General features: G+C 48.2%; 1 protein-coding gene across 3 annotated transcripts in view; it reads left to right on the plus strand.

The window, feature by feature from the left end:
• The window catches only part of ESRRB (estrogen related receptor beta), a 59,656-nt gene extending 55,130 nt beyond the window's left edge, over positions 1 to 4,526 (plus strand). For 2 of the 3 annotated variants that reach the window (XM_004371064.3, XM_004371063.1), the window contains one exon: positions 4,262 to 4,506. In XM_004371064.3, the coding sequence (XP_004371121.1) occupies positions 4,262 to 4,506 (245 nt within the window). Of the gene's footprint in view, positions 1 to 4,261 lie in introns of all 3 variants that reach the window. The other variant, XM_023726142.1, reaches the window with a different exon arrangement.
• Positions 4,527 to 14,584: the final 10,058 nt, after the last annotated feature.

Consider the following 14,584-nt stretch of genomic DNA (forward strand, 5'->3'; position numbering starts at 1 on the left):
TTTTTTTTTTTTTTTAAGTATAGTTTTAGGTTTACGGAATAATTGAGCAGATAGTACAGAGTTTCATATATCCACCCTACCCTACCTCCCCAGCGGGGCACCCTTTCTATGTATGCATCAGTCAGATCGACTTGACAGCAATAGGGTTTTTTGTATTAGTGTGGTACATTTGTTACAATTAATGAGCCAAGATTGATACATTATTATTGACTAAAATTAAAGTCTATATTTTGCATTAAGATTCACTTTTTGTTTTGTATGGCCCAAGGAGCCCTGGTGGTGCAGTGGTTAAGCTCTCAGCTGCTAACTCAAAGGTTGGTGGTTCTGACTCACTCAGTGGCTCTTCGGGAGAAAGACCTGGCTATCTGCTTCCATAAAGATTACAGCCAAGACAATCCTATGGTGCAGTTCTACTCACATGGGCTCGCTGTGAGTGGGAATCGACTTGACAGCACCCAACAACATGAGTTTTGACAAATGCATAATGTCATGTTCCATCATTATAGTTCCATGCAGAATAGTTTCACCATCCTAACAATCCCCTGTGCTTCACCTCTTCAGGGGGAAACACTGTAACCAACCTTTGGCCCAGGGGCTGGGGCTTTTGATAGGCAGAGGAGGAGAAAAGCAACTGGGCTGAGGAAACAGGGTGAGCAAAGTAAGGGGCAGGAAAGTGGAGACCAGTAAGGCTGGTCAGGCCTTGGAGGTCCCATCCTGGATTTTGGTCTCTCCCAACTCACACCAGATGGAGGTCAAGCTGACCCATGCTGGCAGAGGAAAATGAAGAGGTAGGAAGCCACTTCTGCCTTCCTCAATCCCCACCACCCTACACCAAACCATACCAGCTTTCAGCTTGCTCTTTGGCTCCCTTGCGCTCTCTCTCTCTCTCTCTCTCACACACACACACACACACACACACACACACGGTGTTTTGGTGACATGAACCCATCAGTTGCTTCCAGCTAGGGTCCAGCCTTGCCCATGTATACCCTCTGCCATAGGGATCAAGGTTCCGGGAACCCAGATGTCTTACCCCAATGGGAGTTCAAGTTTGAGGGTGGACCTCTGTCCCCAAGAGAGGCCAAAACCAAAATCAGTTGCCATTGAGTAGACTCCAACTCATGGTGACCCCATGTGTGTCAGAGTAGGACTGTGCTCGAAATGGTTTTCAGTGGCTGACGTGTTGGCAGTAGATCACCAGGACTTTCTTCGGAGGTATGTCTGGGTAGACTCGAATTGCCATCCTTTTGGTTAATAGTGAGCACATTAACCATTTGCACTATCCCTGAGGAACTCCCTGAGAGAGGTCGCACACTCCTATTCCAGAGTTCACAGGCCTTGATGGGCCAGCAAGGTGGAGAACGTTCCCTTCCCAGCACTGAAGATTGAGTACAAGGCCCAGTGCCTCTAAGCAGGTACTCAGTAAGCAGACCTGCTGATTCATTTTTTTCCCATATTTTTTAAAATAATGTTTTTTTAAAACATGGGTTTCACCACATCGTTGATATGGTGAAAAACAGGTGAAATTGTGCACTACAGATTGGTAAGTAAGCATTAGTCAGCCCATGCTTACCTTACTTACTGGGTAATTTGTCCCTGTCAGGTACTGTAAATTTGAAAAGAGGCTGTGATTCCGTAGGAAGGTGCTGTGAGGTTGGGAGAGAGACACATACCAGCCATACCTAGAAGCAGAATCTGTGATATGGTGATAAAATGTGAAAATGTTCACTACAGATGATCTGGTAAGCAAGGTAAGCACCGTGCTTACCCTGCCTATTGGATAATCTGCCCCTGGGGGTAAGACGTGAACACGAACATAAGCAGCAAGGCAGACATCATCTGAGGCATAAGGGAGGCTCGGGTAAAGGGCTCAGATGTTCAAGGAGGGAGAAATAAATTGTTTTCAGCTGGGGAGATAGACTCTGAGCTGGACCTTAAAGTAAGGGAGGATTCATAGGGTGAGAGGAGGAGAGTCAACTTTCATAGTGAAGTCATCAGCTTAAAGCAGGAAATGGGGAAGGCACAGGCCTGCTTGGAGGTAATGCTGGAAAAGCAATTTGCATTGAACTAGAGGCTCCGGGGCAGTGAAGGGACTGAATTGTAATGAGGTCACTACAAAGGATCCACGAACGGTTGCGGAGGAGTGACCTGTCTGAAGTGGCAAGGTAAGAAAATCACCCAGGCAGCAATAGAGGGAGTGTGTTTGTTGGAGGAGAGACTAGGCGGCAGGAGACCGTTGAGGTGGTCCTGGTGGACAGCCCCAAGGGCCACTGTGGGTGCCACTGCTAAGGTCAAGTGGATGGGACAGGATGACTCAGCTACCTATGTGGGTTGAGTGGCTCAAGGTGCTGACGCTAGACAGAAGAGCAAAGCACACCAGATCCAGGCTGTGGCCCCCAACCTTGGCCCCTTGGGAGCCCGCTGGCTGTCTGTCACCCCGTGTCCCAGCCATCTCCAGGCTCCCTGACAGCAGAAAAATTCATAGCCATTGATTTTGTAATTAACAGTTTATCAATGCCATCAATACAGACTCACTGATGAATTGCAAAGAAATTAATCTTGCAATGTTATTTTATTTCATTTTTGGTTGAAGGCAGCTGCCAGTTTTGGCCTCCTTGGGGAGGGTGGGGGAGGGTGGGAGGATGGGGAGAGGGAGCTGTCGGGATTCAGGGAGTCTGGATGGCCATTCGGAGCCTTGCAGGGACCAGTTTGGGTGGGCACTCTGAAAACACTGCGAGAGTAGGGATGGAGCCACACCTCATCTCCAACAGGCGTCTTCACAGCCATGGTAACTACAGGAGGAGACTCGGGTATGGGTCCAGTGACCACCAGCTGTTCAAGAGCACTCGCTCCCAGTCTGAGTCCTCACAATAGCAATATAATAGCTAACATTGGTTAGGTGCGTATTAAGTGCTAAGTAATGTTCTATTTCATTTAATCCTCAGCACCGCCCTATGAGGTATGCGCTCTTATTTGCTCTGTTTTACAGAGGAAGAAACAATCTCAGAGAGGCTAAGTAACTTGGCCAAGGTCACACAGCACCTAAGACTCCAGAGTCTTACCTACCCCATTCTACTGCAGTCCTCTAAGAGAAAGAGGCAGCACTGAAGGCACCTACCAAGTAGAGACCCAGAGGGTGGGGCAAGGCCTCTGGCGTCAGCCAGCTGATGTAGCTGCCCTTGGCAATCTGATATCTAAACCAACCCAGCATGCAAAGGAATTACCCCTCCTCTTTTGAGGAATTCAGGAAACTCACCCAGCCTTCCTGGGCAATCCCCACCCCCTATCCCCCCAAAACGTCAAGTTCTCCCCATCCGCATACACCTCTGTCCTCCCACCTTTGACAGGCCTTGGGTGATGCAGTTCAGGATGGTGGCCCAGGATCATTAAGGAATGTCAAAAGAATGTTTATTGTCGCTCCTCCTCCCCCCAGCCCCCCGGCCAGATAGCAGGTTCCAGGTGATTCCCTTTGCCTGGCTCTGACCTGACTAGAACCCAGCTGGCAGCTGGTGCCTCCCTGCCCCTCTGAGATTTAGGGAAATTTCATTTGAACCCCGATTCCTGTCCTGTCCAAACCTCCCCCCAAGGTTCTAGAGAACAGCCCCCTCCAGCACCGTGCCCATGTCCAGCTGTGCCCCTCACCAGAGGGCACCGATGCCGAGCTCAATCCCTTTATCTGCCTCCGAGTTCTGTAACCAGCTTTTTGTAAGGTTAGTGCACTGAGGATCTGAGGGGGGTGCCTGGCAGCAGCAGTGATCGAGGTGGTGGTGCTGCTGTTCAGGCATCTACTTTGTGCCAAGCGCTATTCTAAGCACTTGCCTTGCATTATATCATTTAACCTCCCCTCTTCAGGTAGCTATGGCTATTGTTCCATTTCACAGATGAGGAAAATGAGGCACAGAGAAGTTAAGTAACTTAAAGTCACACAGCTAGCAAGTGAGGAAGGCAGGATTCCAACTTGGCAGTCTGGCCTCAGAGTCCATCTCTCACCTCCAGGGTGACCAGCAGGCCTGCTGATGTTCAAGTCCTTCAGGTCTCCACTGCCACCCTTGGTGGTTCCTCAAGAAGTGTCCTCCATAGGTTTAGGTCTCTGTCTAGGTGCCAGCTCTGTCGTTAGCCTCTGAGACCTCCAAGTGGCAGTTTCACTTCTCTGAGGATGATGGACGGGAAGCGGAAGCCTAACAGCCTCAGAATGGCTGGGCCCCCAGGACAGCACTCCCTGGCCAACCCTCCTCCCTCACACTTGCCCTTGCACCTGCAGATTCCATGTACATCGAGGACCTGGAGGCCGTCCAGAAGCTGCAGGACCTGCTGCACGAGGCGCTGCAGGACTACGAGCTGAGCCAGGGCCACGAGGAGCCGCGGAGGACGGGCAAGCTGCTGCTGACGCTGCCCCTGCTGCGGCAGACGGCAGCCAAGGCCGTGCAGCACTTCTACAGCGTCAAACTGCAGGGCAAGGTGCCCATGCACAAACTCTTCCTGGAGATGCTGGAGGCCAAGGTCTGATGGCCAGCCCACAGACAGACAGCCAGACCGCCGAGGAGACCTCCACAGCCACCAGCCTCACCCTTCAGCCCCTGTGTCACGGCTACAAGCAGTCCCAGGGGAAGGGACTCCTTGGCTCCGGCTGTGTGTGCGCAGACTCCTGGTGCAGGGGGTGGGGCATGGGGTGGGGGGCAGGGGCGTGGGGCTCATCTGTAACCTGCTTTTTCTTTGGTATGTTTCCCCTCTCCATGGGCAGTGCTGAGGCCTGGGCCAGGGCTGACTTCCCTTGGGACAGGTGACCACCCAAGGAAGCGCCCCTGGTCCCCCAACAAACCACCAAGAGGTGGCATGTACATTTCCTCAGTCCCCCCTCCCGCCTCCCCATCCGCGGTGGGTGGGCAGTGCTCAGGGCCCAGGATGCTGGCAATCTCGGGTGGGTGTCACCTGGAAGTCTTCCTTTCCCAGAGGGCGGGTGGGACAAGGGCATCTGTCCCCCAAGGGCCTGCCTGCTCTGAGGCCCAGCACCTTTCACAGTCCAGAGGCTCCCTCTCCCTCTCCCTCTGCCAGTTCATCTCTCAACCAGGACTCGCCCACAGGAGAACAACAGGCAGAGCGCGTGCGTCCTCTTGGCACTCCACCCCTGGGTGCCCTTTCTGTCACCACCTGCACCAGTGCCCACTTGTCCTCTTCCTCTCCACCCCAGGAGGCCCCCGTGCTGCCTCCTGCCCCTACCTCAGAGCTCACTCAGACAGGGGGTGCAGCCAGCAAGGTGACTTCCAGGCCTTTAGAAGCACTAGCTCAGAGAAGTGTAGGGTCCAGGCAACACTCCCCAGAATACCGACCTTCTCTTCTTCCTCAAGACCCCCCTGCCCCCCTCAGCCTAGCAGTCTTAAGGCAGGTCCAGGCCAAGTGAGCCTGCAGGCAGTGGGGTTGTTCAGGAGCCTGGCCCCATCCAAGGGCACCCTGGGACTCTGAGTCGAGGTTGGCAGTCCTGGGAAGGGGGCGGGGGCGGGATGAAGTAAGGCCCAAACTAATCTTGGATAAACACAGAAAGGCCCAGAAGCAGAGACAAGCAGGCCGGGGAACCCTGAAGAGGGAGCTTAGTGGGGGTTGCCAGCCTGCCTATTCCATCCTGACTCCCAGGGACAGTTGATACCAGAGGCACCCACTCCCCTGCATTCCAAAGGGCTGGCCTGAGTGCCCCTTGAAGGCCTGTCTCCTGTTCCTGGAACTTGGAGGTTTGGTATCACTCCCCTGGGCATTGTGCATGGACCTAGCTCTCTGGTGGGGCCCCATAGTGCTCCTGGCCAATTGTAAGGTGACAGCCATCTCAGTTTGCCCAAGGTGTCCTCTTTTTAGCACTGTAAGTCCCCTGACCCAGAAAATCCCTCAGTCCTGAGCAAACCTCTGTGGGGGGCTGTGGAAGTCAGCTTTAGCCCACTCAAGGGGAGCCCTGAGCCCCCAGTCTGGTGCTTGTGGGCTGGCAGAGGGCAGCTTAGAGGAGCTCCCTAGGATGAAAGGGTATCAAACCAAAATGGGTTTGAAAAATGTCCTTTCCAGTGAGATGCCTCTAAAGCCAGGATCAAAGCAACCCCAGCTGGGGCACTTTTCTGGGCAACCCCCAATTCACATCTCATTCCAACCCATCCTCCCCTCACCCTGGAGAGGCACATGGGCCCCACCTTCTCATTAGGGTACCAGGGCAGAAGCACCAAGTACCCAGGTGTCCTCTTGGTACTGCCCAGGGGGCCAGGCGCCCTCTTCCACACCCTCACTTTGTTAGAAGGGACAACCTTGTTCAGAGAAGAGCAGGGTCTGCTGATCCCACCTCCCTGGCTCTGTGCCCTGAAACCACTCGGCCTGAACTTCATGTTGAGGTCTTCCCAGACAGGAGGGCTTGCTGAAACCCAGCAGCTGCAGAGTGGCTCTGATTTTGTGCTCACGTAGACAGTTTCAAGGATTCCAAGAGACCTCACACACCGATAAAATGGGCCCTGTTCTCATTCCTTTTGTCTACAGGGACTCCAAGGCCTAAGTCATTTGGCAAATCAGTACTGAACTACAGTCCAGGACGCTTCCTCCCCTAGCTCTTCCTGCAACCCCCACAAAGGTCCTGTTGTCCCTGATCTGGGTGAATGCATGCAAGGCAAAGCTCCTTTCAGCATCAAGGAACGTTCCAGGGGTGTGCCCCCAAGGAGTCTGAGCTGGAGAAAACTCACGTGAGAGGATGTGGGGTGTGCCTATGGGAGCCCTCAAGCCCCTCATCCTGTGTATTCATGAGTGGAGGCAGGACAGTGGTGTGGCAGGGGGTGGCCTCTTACCTCCCCTGTACCCCACTTCTGCACAAGCACGAGGCCCTGGGCCCCCAGCCAGTGCACGCAGGGGCTTGTGCACAGCTGGCCCTTGGCCCATGTTCTCTAGGAAAAGGTGTCTGGATAACCATGCAACCCTCAGGGTTCAGCTCAATGGTTTGGAGTGGGTGGGTGTCTGAACACTGGACCTAGCCCTTCTGCAGTGCTTGGATTTACAGCCCATTCTACTAGGAGGGCACTGTGATCCTGGTTTGGTGCTGGTGAGGTGGAAGCTGCTTTTACACATAAAGCAATCCCTATTGTAGAAGTGAATTATTGGTAGTAGTGGGAACTCTATCCAGTGGGAAAGGCCCTGGCGTGTACTTACAGACCCATTGGACATTTAGAAGAGTTAGGGGCTAACTTAATTGGAAGCTGAGACAGATGTAGGACCCCTTGGGGGTAAGAGGGGACTGACTTCATATTAGGAGACGGTGAAGTGAGAGTTTACGAGGTCCTACCCCCAAAAAACAACAGAACTCAAGCTTACCCCCAAATCTGCTGTTCCTGGGGAATCTGTAAAGAGGAAACCGTCCTTCTCAGCTGTACTGTCATGAAACAGGTCATTTGAAACAAACCAAGAAATAAAATATGAAAGTCCAACCATGGAGAAGATGATATTGACTGGGTTTTATTTGGTCCTCTCATCCCCATCCTTTCTGAAGGTTCCAGACTGGTTTGTCACATGAACCCCAGTAGTGTCTCGCAGTTTTTACATACAGGAAACTGACATTTCCCAGGCCACAATTTAAGACTAAAGCCAGAGGCTCTGAAGACCAGAGCAGGGTGTTGGTCGGGAGGCTGTGGCTGGGCCTAGAGGAGCCATAGCCTGCCCTCCTGGGTCAGGGGCCACCCCTCCCACAAGACTTGCCTTCCCCTATGCAGGGGGGAGGAGTGGGAGGGTGACATGCTTCTGACAAGAAAATGGAAGGGCCCAGAGCCCATGCCCACAGAACAGCACCAAAGAAAAGCTCTATGTGGAAAGATCGTTTTATTTTCTAATAACGATAATACGGCTGGAATGGCTTCTTGAGATGTATATATTTTTTAAGATGGCAGTCCCTCATTGGAGCATCACTCGTCTGTACGTATCCTGCCTCTGTATATGTTCTCCCAAAGACCCCTGTGTAAATCAAGCACCCTGGGATTCTTCCATCTTGGTCCCATGTATCTGGAATCTAATAAATAAGGAAAGGCCGATCGGAGAGTTTCTTCACACATCATCTTTTGGGGCTCACTGTGCCCTGGACAGCACTGCCCTTGGGTCTCGGTCATGCTAGGAGAGGCCAGCGGGAGAACCAACTCAGCCTTGGGTTTACCTGGGGATTCACGTGGGCATTTTAAAAGTGTGTTCAGCAGCAAAACTCAGGAATGCAATTTGAGGAGCACAATGCAGGTCTGAGGAAATCTCCCTACTGCTCCCCACCCCGCAGGGCAACCCCATGTGTTATAGAATAGAACTGCTTCATTGGGTTTTCTTGGCTGTAATCTTTACGGAAGCAGTTTGCCAGGGCTTTCTTCCATGGAGCGGCTGGGTGGGTTTGAACCATCAACCATTAGGGTAGCAGCCAATCTCAAACCGCTTACGCTCCTCGACTATACTTTTGATATGAGTGATGAGACACTTATTAATGCTCGAAAAATGGAACATCAGATACATATGAACCAAAAACAATTCATTGCCTTGGGATTGTGAAATGCATGTGTGTTCATATGCACATATGCTGACAGCACAGAATCCACATGTCCCAGGACCCAATGAGGACCAGTGAGGCAGAAAGGAGGGGCTGAAAGAGATCAAAGAGGACTCTATCAATATGTCTTCTGTGGCAAGAAGCTTATTGAAGCTTATACTAGCTTATTGGATTTATTGCCTTGAATATATGTGAATTCAGAAATGGGATGGGCTTCAGGCAGGGTTTGATCCAGAGGTTCACAAAGAAGAGTCCAGAGGCTCTACTCTGATGCTCTCAGTACTGACCTCTTCTGTCTATTGACTTTGTCCTCAGGCTAGCCCCCTTCATGGTAGCAAGAAGACTGGTGGGACATCTTTTCTGCGGAATCCTCAATTCACATCCTGGGGAGCTTTTTATTTCACATCCTAGGGTCAGAAAGAGACAATCTCTTCCCACAACCATGGAGAATTTCTGGGTTTCATTCTAAACCCTTATGGTTTTTGTGCCTATCCCTTAATTAATCACTGTGACCAGCTGGGAGTGAGACTAGTCCCACCCAAAGTCTAGCTGCTACACAACCAGAAAGGCATGGGTTGGAATTCTAGGAGACAATCAGACAACCATGATGTCCACAGAACCCACATACATGGACAACTCAGGGTCTCGTCAACTTTCAGTGAACTGAACTTCCCAGCTCCTGAAGATGGGAACCACATGGTAGTCTTCGTACTCAATGCCTAGCAAGTCTGATGCACAACATGTATTAAGTGCTTGTGGGAGTGCAGTTATACAGTTTGTGGATTGTTTTTAGATAATTTTCCAATTTATCTTTACATCTAGTGAATGTGTATGCATGCAAAAACATAGAGCTAGTATTCATACTGCTACTTTAAGAAACAAATAATTACAAAAGAGTCATCAGTAAGATCATATAATGCAATTGAAATAGAAATTTTTTTAAATTGTAATTTAGGTGAAAGTTCACAGGGCAAATTAGTTTCTCATTCAAAAATTTAGACACAAATTGCTTCATGGCATTGGCCGCAATCCTGCATTTTGTCTCCACTCTCCCCCTTACCTTTCCACCCCTGGTTCACCATGTCCGTTTGTTCAGTTTTCCTGTCCTCTCCTGCCTTCTCATCTTTGTTCCTGTGCAGGTGTTGCCCATTTGATCTTTTATACTTGATTCATCTAAGAAGCACATTCCTAGGGTGTGTTACTGTTAGGCCTGCCTAATCTTTGGCTGAATGGTGAACTTTGGGAGTGGCTTCAAGTCTGAGTTAGAAGGGTGTCCAGGAGCCATAGTCTCAGGGATTCTTCCAGTCTCTGTCAGGCCAGTAAATCTGGTCTTTTTTTGTGACTTTGATCATATGTTCTACATTTTTCTCCCACTTTGTCTGGGACTCTGTTGTAATCCCAGTCAGAACGGTCAGTAGTGGTAGCCAGGCACCATCTAGTTCTTCTGGTCTCAGGGTCGGGTAGGCTGTAGTTCACGTCGTCCATTAGTCCTTTGGACTAATTGCTCCCTTGGGTCTTTAGTTTTTTTCTCTCTCCTTTGCTCTGGACTAGAAGAGACTGATAGTTGTATCTTAGAAGGCAACTCTCAAGCTTTTAAGACCCAGATGCTACTCACCAAAGCAGGATGTAGAACACTGTCTTTAAGAACTATGTTGTGCCAATTGATATAGATGTCCCCTGAGTCTATGGTCCTTTGCCTTTGAGCCTGGGAAAGTCGTCCCATAAGGGTTTAGTTATGTCTAAGAGGTTTCCCCGACTGTGTCACTTGTGTGTTCTATTGTCTATATTAATATATGAGGGGCACCTACAATCATGCATTTAGAAATTTCCACCTCCAAACTTACATCTGCCAGTGAGTGTGTTCCCTTACCCCCTTCCTCACCTCTTGGCATGTCCATCTATCTATGTATAAATTCATAGATTATTGTTTGTTGATTTTATTGTTGAGGATTGTCTATGCTATAGTAGTTACCATAAAAAACAAACCAACAAACCCATTGCCATTGAGTTGATTCCGATTATAGCTACCCTATAGGACAGAGTAGAATGGCCCATAGGGCCTCCAAGGAGTGGCTGGTGGATTTGAACTGCTGACCTTTTGGTTAGCAGCTGAGCTCTTAACCACTGTGCCACTAGGGCTCCATACCCATTGCCACTGAGTCGATTCTGACTCATAGCAACCCTATAGGACAGAGTAGACCTGCCCCATAGGGTTTCCAAGGAGCTGCTGGTGGATTCGAACTGCCAACCTTTTGGTTAGCAGCCGTAGCTCTTAACCACTATGCCACCAGGGTTTCCCAGGGCTCCATAGTTGTCCATAATTCCTGCATTCCTCTCAGTGTCCTCTCTTGCCTTGGTCATGCTGTGCTGACTTCGCCCATATTGTGTATTGCCTTTCCCTTCACCAATATTAACTCGTGTCTACTATCTCTTTGGATCTCTTTGGGCATAGTGGTTAAGAGCTCTAGTTCGAATCTACCTACAGTTCTCTGTCCTATAAGGTCACTATGAGTCAGAATCAACTCAACGGCAATGGGTTTGGTTTTGGTTTTTTGGACTATCTGTTTGGTAATTTTCCCTCCTTCCCCCTCCAATTCCTGCTAACCATCAAAGACTTTTTTTTTTTTTTCTGTGCATAAACCTTTTTTTGTTACTTTATAAAAGTGGTCTCATACAATATTTGTCTTTTTGTGATTCACTTATTTCACTCAGCATAATGTCCTCCAGATTCATCCATGTTGTGAGATGATTCACAGATTCATCATTATTCTTTATCACTGCGTAGTATTCCATTGTGTGTGCGTACCACAGTTTGTTAATCCATTCATCTGTTGATGGGCACTTAGGTTGCTTCCACCTTTTTGCTATTGTGAATAATATTGCAGTGAACATGGATGTGCATATGTCTATTCATGTCATGGCTCTAATATCCTTAGTGTATATACCTAGGAGTGGGATTGCTGGGTCAAATGGTATTTCTATTTCTAGCTTTTGGAAGAAGCTCCACACCGTTTCCATAGTGGTTGTACCATTTTACATTCCCACCAGCGGTGTATAAGAGTTCCAGCCTCCCCACAAGCTCACCAACATTTGTTATTTTCTGTTTTTTTGATTTATGCCAGTAATGTCGGGATGAGGTGGTATCTCATTGTAGTTTTGATTTGCATCTCTCTAATTACTGACTGTCGTGAGCATTTCTTCATATGTTTGTTAGCAGCCTGAATGTCTTCTTTGGTCAAGTGTCTGTTCATTTCCTTTGCCCATTTTTTTAATTGGATTATTTGTCTTTTTTGTTGTTGTTTTTGTTGAGGTGCTGAATTTTTCTATAAATTTTAGAGATCAGACCCTTGTCGGATATGTCATAGACAAAATTTTTTCCCCAGGGTTCTCTTACTCTTTTGGAGAAGTCTTTTGTTGAACAGAAGTGTTTAATTTTTAGGAGGTCCCATTTATCTAGTTCATTTTGTTCTCTGTGTGCACTTTTAATTGTTTAGTAATCTATTTATGTCATATATCAGGGCCCCTAGTGTTGCCCCTCAATTTTCCTCCATGACCTTTATAGTTTTACGTTTTATATTTAGGTCTTTGATCCATTTTGAGTTAGTTTTTGTATATGGTGTGAGGCATGGATCCTGTTTCATTTTTCTACAGGTAGATATCCAATTTTGCCAGCACCATTTGTTAAGGAGACTGTCTCTTCCCCATTCAATAACCTTTGGTCCTTTGTTAAAGATCATCTGTCCATAGGTGGATGGATTTACATCTGGGTTCTTAATTCTGTTCCATTGGTCTATGTGTCTGTTATTGTACCAGTACCAGGCTGTTCTGACTACCATGACTGTATAGTAGGCTCTGACATCAGATAGTATGAGACCTTCTACTTTGTTCTTTTTTTAATAAGGCTTCATTTATTTGGGGCCTCTTTCCCTTCCATATAAATTTAGTGATTAGTTTTTCCATTTTGGCAAAGTTGGGATTTGGATCAGGATTGCATTATATCTATATATTGCTTTGGGTAGTGTTTACATTTTCACAATGTTAAGTCTTCCTGTCCAAGAGCATGGTATGTTTTTCCATTTATATAGGCCTCTTTTGCTTTCTTTAAGTAGTGTTTTGTAGTTTTCTTTGTATAAGTCGTTTACATCCTTGGTTAGATTTATTCCTAAGTATTTTATCTTTTGGGGGTCTAAATACAAATTCTTATTGGATTATCTATACTTTAGCATTTTCTGGGCTACTTCTTCTATTTGTACCGATAACTATGATCTGACTAGCTAATAGCTCATTGTCTTAAAGATTTAACCCTCACCCATCTCTCTTCATTTATTGTCCGGATATTCTTCCCTTTTTGTTAGTGAAAGAAGTGAAGCTTCAAACAAAGGGAGAAAACACAACTAAGAATCATTTACTCATTCAACAAATAACTTGCTGAGGGTCTACCCTGTGACAGGTACTGTTCTGGGTCCTGAGACTGTGGTGCAATGTATTACTTAATATGGCCCTTCTAACCATGCATGGTCTTGTAACTCCCACAAAATGATTGGGTGGGACTATGCAAATAAGCTGCTTGTGGCCCACCACAGGGATTGGACAACTTGCTAATAATGCAAATAAGGTGTATGGAAACCTTGTGGGGGTGGGACCATGCAAATAAGGATATGGAACCCTAACAAGTGGATTGATCAGTTTTGCCATCCTGCTAGGCTTAAAACCTGTAAACCAAACCTGTTGCTATTTAGTCGATTCTGACTCATAGTGACTCTACAGGACAGAATAGAACTGCCCCATAGAGTTTCCAAGGAGAAGCTGGTTGATTTGAACTGCTGACCTTTTGGTTAGCAGCCAAGCTCTTAACCACTGTGCCACCGGGGCTCCCTGCTAGGTTTAAAGGGAGCCAATCCCATACGCAGAGAGGGGACCTCATTACCACCAAGAAGAAGAGCCAAGAGTGGAGCGTGTCCTTTAGACCTGGGGTCCCTGTGCTGAAAACTTACTAGACCCAGGGGACAAAGAGAGCTGTAAAACCAGAGATGGCATGAGATGATGAGAAATGGTGGCAGAGAATCAGCGGCAACAGAATCAGGATGCCTGTGTGAGATGGCACAGTGGGCTTCCCAGCCCATGGAGCAAGGTAGCTACAGTGGGTGTGCTGACCCACAGAGCAAGAGAGTTGAGTGCCTTTGGGCAGAAGGCTTCCTGGCAGAGTAGAATGCCTCTAGGCACTTAGCAGAGCTAGGCTCACTGACCACAGAACGAGAGAGCTGAGTGCCTTCAGGCCAAGGCTTACTGGCAGAGTAGGGTCCCTCTGGACACTAATTAGCAGAGCTAAGGAGTTTTGTAACACTTGCCCGAGCAGGGCAGAGGCCAGGCCTCGGGCCAAGGGGTCGAGGGGCTGAGAGACAGAGGCCTGCCTGTGGGCACAGCCGAGAAGCTGTCCTGCATAACTTACTTAATTGTATTTACTTACTAATGCGTAGTGAACAATTTCACATGGCTTTCACCACATCTTTGATGTAGTGAAAAACTGGTGAAATTGTTCACTACAGATTAGTAAGTAAGCACAAGTAAGCCTGTGTGGACCTTGCCTATTGGATAATCCGCTCCTGTCCCCCACATTCTGTTTTCTTTACTGATATAGTCCTGTAAAAAAAAATGTTGCAGCGGAGTCAGACCTTGTCTAATTTCACAAGGGGAAGCAGAGAGAATCAAGATCATCAGCATCAGCCCAAGGCTGATTCCCATGAGGTGGAGGTCAGACGTACCTCATCTTTCCAACCTTTTTACCAATTCTGACTCCAGCCATCCCTCCCATAGAGCTCTCTACTCCTCTGTTGGGTTTGATAATTCATTGCAATGGCCACACAGAACTCACAGACCGTACTCACATTTATGGGGTTTATTAAAGAAGTAACAGGTTCAGGATCAAGAACAACTGAGGATACAGTTCTTTAGTCAGGACAGCTTCACAATTAAGCCTGTGCATACTTTGCTTGGGAAACCCTGGTGGTGTAGTGGTTAAGTGCTATGGCTGCTAACCAAAAAGTCAGCAGTTCA

This window comes from Trichechus manatus, unplaced genomic scaffold (genome assembly GCF_000243295.1).
Source record: "Trichechus manatus latirostris isolate Lorelei unplaced genomic scaffold, TriManLat1.0 scaffold00010, whole genome shotgun sequence".
In the NCBI taxonomy this organism is placed as follows: domain Eukaryota; kingdom Metazoa; phylum Chordata; class Mammalia; order Sirenia; family Trichechidae; genus Trichechus; species Trichechus manatus.